The sequence below is a fragment of the Belonocnema kinseyi genome, chromosome 2 (assembly GCF_010883055.1).
Source record: "Belonocnema kinseyi isolate 2016_QV_RU_SX_M_011 chromosome 2, B_treatae_v1, whole genome shotgun sequence".
Classification (NCBI taxonomy): Eukaryota; Metazoa; Arthropoda; class Insecta; order Hymenoptera; family Cynipidae; genus Belonocnema; species Belonocnema kinseyi.
The window spans coordinates 112,903,991-112,910,511 of record NC_046658.1 but is presented as its reverse complement, the minus strand read 5'-3'; the positions used below and the strand labels follow the sequence as shown (position 1 = coordinate 112,910,511).

Below are 6,521 nucleotides of genomic sequence, written 5' to 3'. Positions count from 1 at the left end.
AATATACAAGATTGTTTAACCATTAACAAAGATTAGCTCTTATGACTGTAAAAATAACCTTTTTGTTAGGGCACGTATACGCTTGAAGTTATAAACCGCACGTTTTGGAGTCATAAAAATACGACTCAAGAGATACAATTATGTCTTCAAGACATAAAAACTTGTCTCCGAGACATAAATTGAAGTCTGGCTCCGTCTCAAAACTGAGACATGCTCAAGTTGAACTTTTCGACTTCAGCATGTCTTGATTGCGGGCAATTCAAGTCGAACTAAAGTCGAAGCATTTTTACTCGGGAGAATGACCCTTTTTGTTAAGACAGGTATAAACTGGAAGTTATAAACCGCTCGTGTTGGAGTCATAAAAATTTGACTCAAGGGATAAATGTATGTCTTTAAGACATAGAAACTTGTCTCCAAAACATAAATTGAAGTCTGGCTCCGTCTCAAAACTAAAACATGTTGAAGTCGACCTTTTCGAATTCAGCATGTGTTTATTGGGGGCAGTTCAAGTCGAACTCAAGTCGAAGCATTTTTATTCGGGAGCCTTAGGTTTTATGCAGCGTACATTTACCACAATTTTTTCCTAGCCTACAAGAAATAGTAAAACCGTCAGTTTTTCTCAATTGCCTACTATTTCTTCTAATCTAGAGGAAATACAACGACCTACAGATTGATTTTGAAGCCAAATTTGAATTCAGCTATTTAATTAACATAAAGGTTCTATCACCTTGTCATAGTACAAATATGATATAGGCAGGTTCCAGAATTTTCTTCATATTAAGTTTTTCTCCTAGGCTAGGGAAAAAATCTTACGCCTGGGGGAGTTTCAAAAGTCGGATTTGGTTTCAGCTGTTTAAAATGCAGAAACGTGCATTTATTAGCTGCAAAGTACAGACATTCTTCTTTAACAATTATCTCCTTCGCAGATTTCAGAATTCCCTAGATTTTTTAATTTTTCCCTAGACGAGGGGAAAATTTTACCGTTAAATCTCAATTCTGAGGTCGCATTCGGATTCAGCGGCTCGATACACATAAGGATACACCAGTCTCGTACACTGTTCAGACATAATTGATATTTCAATCAAAAGATACTAATTTTTATTTTAAAACAGTTGAATTGAGCCAAAAAATACGAGTTTTCAACAAAATAGTTGAATCCTCAACCAAAACAATAATTTTTAACAAAACATTTGCATTTTTAAACAAGAAAAAAAATTCTACTAAAATATAAGAATTTTTAACAAGCTTTGGTTTTTTAATCAGGGAAAACTTTTAGTAAAGAGGGGGAAAAATATATAAAATATTGTTGAATTTTAAACAAAGAAGGCGAATTTTCTTATAAAAAGTTAAATTTTCAACCAAAAAGTTAATTTTCAACGAAACGCTTGAATTTTCTACAAAAATAGTAGACTTTGCAGCCCAAGAAGACAAAATTTTAACAAAAAGTTGAATTTTCTAACCAAATGGTTTATTTTTAAACTACAAATACTGAATTTTCCATCAAAAATGGAATATTTAAATTTTCAGAGATAAATCCTCAAATAATAAAAAAAAGTTTTAATTAAGTATTTCAAGTTTGAACCAAGTTCAACCAATAAAATACATGCATTTTCAACTACAAAATATAATTTTTTAACCAAAAATATAACAGTTAAATGGTTAGTTTAAAAAAATTAAATTTTAACGAACAAAAAAAATGAATAGAAAAGTATATAGAATTTCTGAAAATAAAACCAAGAATCCAACGACCAAACTTGGACAAGCACCATAAAAAGATCCTATTGCAATTTGAAAAAGAAGGATAAGTTAGAGCATCGATGTTTCGTCGCTGTTCCTATCTGCACACATTTGTCTTATCTTGATAAGGGTGCTGTATGAGTACCGAAACGTTGGTGAATACTATGAATTTTCTTTTATTGTGAGTTGATAATAATATAAAAAATGACGAAAGAATACAAAAGAGAAGCAAGGAGATTTGGTTGGTTGCCTTCTCATTTTTTTTCTCTTTTTCATTTTTGTTCAAAGACTTTGTTGGAAATTTTTTTTTTCAAAAAGAGATCCTATTTATTCAAATTACAATAGGAGCATTTAATAGTGGTTGCCCAAATTTGTCGTTGGATTTTCGGTTTTATTTTCAGGAATTCTATACATTAGTTGAATATTGGACGTTAAATAGAATTTTGAATCTGATTTTAATCTAATTCAAATTTCTTAAATTTTCAAGCCATTTAGTTTTACCATTTAATAAAGGAATTGAACTTTCAACCAATCAGTTTAATTTTTAAAGAAAAATGGATTCGCTAAATTCTCAGTTAGGTAAATTAATTTTTAAATAAAAAAACTATTTTTCATTAAAACAATCAGATGTTCAACCAAATAATAAAACATTTTTAAAAAAGATATAAATTCTGAAACAGAAATGTAATAGTAGACTTTTACATAAAAAAAGTCTTAACTTTCAACGAAAAATTAATAGAATTTCTTATCGGGTTCTATTAATACGGTTCACATTTAATATAACAGGGGTAAAGAAATTCTTTAAATAAAGGACAAAGAGGGGAATAGAGGAATATGGGAAAGGATGTGACGCCTGTATGTGAATGCTTTATTTGTAAAAGTATGCTATAACACCTACGTGACAAATCCTCATACAGCCTACAGCCCCCCCCCCCCTCTCTGACAGTATGATGTAGTTTTTAAACGGCACCAAAATAATATTAAAATTTTGATGAAAAAAAACCTGTGTGAGTAAAGTAGATGTCATTATCAATTCAGTCTCCTGCTGATCCTTGATAATATCAGCATTTTCATTCATCCCGAACACCCCAGGGTCAGTTATCATAGGCAGGGACTGCATATATTCCAAAAACTGTGCATAGACTGTCACCTGGGGCACATAGTAAATTCCACTTTCATCAAAGGGACACTCATTAATGGTAATCACGTCCTCGTTATAGAATTTAGCCAGGATCGTATTTAAAGTCCGTCGATCCCATTCATCGGTTACGCGACCACCATAATTGCATTCGCCTTCACAAATTAAAATGAAATTGATTTATCCAGTTCAGAGCTTCAGCTTTGATGTTATAAAATCAGTGTGCATTTATCCAACCTGTGAGATACTTTAGCGCCTCGAACTGAACATCCTCGTATTGATCCAAAAAAATTTTTAATTGAAGTACGCTAATTCGCAAATCAGTCTCGTTAAACTCGTAGGGATTATTCCAACCAAGGGGACCAAACTTGCGACGCTCTTGTACAATTGCATGGAAAAAGCACAGTGAGAAGATCAATTTCTTGAAGTGATTAGACTGCTTTGATTTTTCAAAGAATTCTGGATCACATATAGGATCCTGTAATTTAAAAATGAATTAAGGATTTGAATCGGTAAACAAAATGGAACACACATTTAATATGTGGGTATTCATTTTTTAGCATTCAAAATTGGTTAATTTTATTAATTCTGAGTTAGGAAATGTATTCCATATTGAAAATCCTGGAGTCGTAAAGTTCGTAGGAAACTACGTCGGAAATTGCGCAGAAAATACGTCGGAAATTACAGAGAAAACCACGTCGGAAATTACGTAGGAAACTACTTCGGAAATTACGTAGAACACTACGTCAGAAATGAGGTAGGATCGCACGTAATTTTCTATACATCGTACCTCAGGAAAAGATTTTTTATAAATAGTTAATTTATTATTTAAAAAATGGTCCACAGATTTCACAAATAAACTTATTAGAAACCTGCAAAAATAAAAATAATATTCATAAACTCGCATAGTCATTTATTTCTCTGCGTAAATGGCTCATCACTTTATTGCCCGAATGCGTACAATTCTCTTCTTTGAACAATTCGTACTTTTGATAAAGTAAGCTTTGCAAAAATCGTGTATTCAAAATTTTATATATTATAATAAAGTAATTAGCCAATTATGCAGAAAACTATGTTCGTAATAATTATGCTTATGAATTTCATGCTTATAAGTTCACAGATTTCTAGGAACTTTTATTTGAAATTAGAGATTGTTTTTAATAAAAATAAAAAATAAACTATTCACACCAAATTTTAGATCTTTGGTGGCACATCAGGTTTCCGAACAGGAGGACTGGGGTGCGATCCCTGTTCCGGCACCATTGGAAATTTTTCTATTCACTTCTACCAGGGCTTGGTGGTTTGGAACTCACCTTAAAGTATAGTTCCCCTCAAAAGAAGCTTGTTACCTCCCCTGAAAGAGGCTCCACGTGGAGGGAACTATTCTTGGGATAGTATAGTCGACTTTGAGAATACTCGGAAAAGAACGATCTCCTTGCGTAAAGGTTCCATGTCGAGGGGACTATCGCTCGGTGGTCATTAGTCGATTTCGAGTAATAAACATACACACACAAGCACTTGAATAACACACCAAGCTAGCGCATTGAATCTGTATAAGGTCATAGAGGCTGCGCTTAGCCCCCTCCCCAACCCTTCGAAATTTTCCGTCCCTCTCCAAAGCCTAGCTAGGGAGACTGCTGGATAAAAATAACAAAACTAACTAAACTAACTAAACTGACTAAACTAACTAAACTAACTAAACTAACTAAACTAACTAAACTAACTAAACTGACTGAACTGACTGAACTGACTGAACTGACAGAACTGACTGAACTGACTGAACTGACTGAACTGACTGAACTGACTGAACTGACTGAACTGACTGAACTGACTGAACTGACTGAACTGACTGAACTGACTGAACTGACTGAACTGACTGAACTGACTGAACTGACTAAACTAACTAAACTAACTAAACTAACTAAACTAACTAAACTAACTAAACTAACTAAACTAACTAAACTAACTAAACTTACTAAACTGACTGAACTGACTGAACTGACTAAACTGACTAAACTAACTAAACTAACTAAACTAACTAAACTAAATAAACTAACTAAACTAACTGAACTAACTGAACTAACTGAACTAACTGAACTAACTGAACTAACTGAACTGACTGAACTGACTGAACTAACTGAACTAACTGAACTGACTGAACTGACTAAACTGACTGAACTGACTGAACTGACTAAACTGACTGAACTGACTAAACTGACTAAACTGACTAAACTGACTAAACTGACTAAACTAACTAAACTTACTAAACTTACTAAACTAACTAAACTAACTAAACTAACTAAACTAAATAAACTAACTAAACTAACTAAACTTACTAAACTAACTAAACTAACTAAACTAACTAAACTAACTGAACTAACTGAACTAACTGAACTAACTGAACTAACTGAACTGACTGAACTAACTGAACTAACTGAACTGACTGAACTAACTGAACTGACTGAACTAACTGAACTAACTGAACTGACTGAACTGACTAAACTGACTGAACTGACTGAAATGACTAAACTGACTGAACTGACTAAACTGACTAAACTGACTAAACTGACTAAACTGACTAAACTAACTAAACTTACTAAACTTACTAAACTAACTAAACTAACTAAACTAACTAAACTAAATAAACTAAATAAACTAACTAAACTAACTAAACTTACTAAACTAACTAAACTAACTAAACTAACTAAACTAACTGAACTAACTGAACTAACTGAACTAACTGAACTAACTGAACTGACTGAACTAACTGAACTAACTGAACTGACTGAACTGACTAAACTGACTGAACTGACTGAACTGACTAAACTGACTGAACTGACTGAACTGACTAAACTGACTAAACTGTCTAAACGAACTAAACTAACTGAACTAACTGAACTAACTGAACTAACTGAACTAACTGAACTGACTAAACTGACTAAACTGACTAAACTGACTAAACTAACTAAACTAACTAAACTAACTAAACTAAGTTAACTAAACTAACTAAACTAACTAAACTAACTAAACTTACTAAACTAACGAAACTAACTAAATGAACTAAAATCGCTAAGCTAAGTAAAATATGCTATAGCAATTTCCGGCGTTGTTTTCGAAGCCGGATCCCACGCCTTTTTCAGCGAAATTTATGACGTGGCTTCTGACTTATTTTGCATCATATTTTTTTACGTCGTTTGCGACGTCATAGATTTCAATAGGGTTTCTATGTACAGGTTTAACGCTATCTAAATTCTGAATAAAATCAACACAGGATGAAGTAATTTTCTTAGTATTTTCAGAATCTATAGCTGAAATAGAGCGACGTAAAAAGTAAAATCATGTTATTGCTTACTTTGATGATTTTTCCACAATTTTTGTTGTTGGGTAAATGGTTTAAAACTCTTTGAAAAAACGTTGTCGTAAATACTAAAATAATCCACATATTTATTTGAAATCACTCATTTTTTAAACGTTTGGGGTTTTAGAGGGAATTACTTCTATCTATTTTTTACAACAAAATTTGTATTTTTCTGAAAAAACACAAAAATAATCTCGAAATTTTTTTTCGTAAATTTTAGAACGAAACAATATCAAAATTATTGTATTTTTATTGGAAGAAATGTGAATGGATGAAAGACTTAATTAA

General features: G+C 32.2%; 1 protein-coding gene across 1 annotated transcript in view; it reads right to left on the bottom strand.

Annotated features, from left to right (window-relative positions):
• LOC117182945 (dynein heavy chain 7, axonemal) overlaps window positions 1-6,521 on the bottom strand; it is a 51,054-nt gene that overhangs the window by 5,990 nt on the left and 38,543 nt on the right. The window contains exons 29-30 of the mRNA XM_033376062.1: window positions 3,113-3,353; window positions 2,741-3,030 (exon numbers count right to left, since the gene is read on the bottom strand). Of these exons, the coding sequence (XP_033231953.1) occupies window positions 2,741-3,030; window positions 3,113-3,353 (531 nt within the window). The remainder of the gene's footprint in view (window positions 1-2,740; window positions 3,031-3,112; window positions 3,354-6,521) is intronic.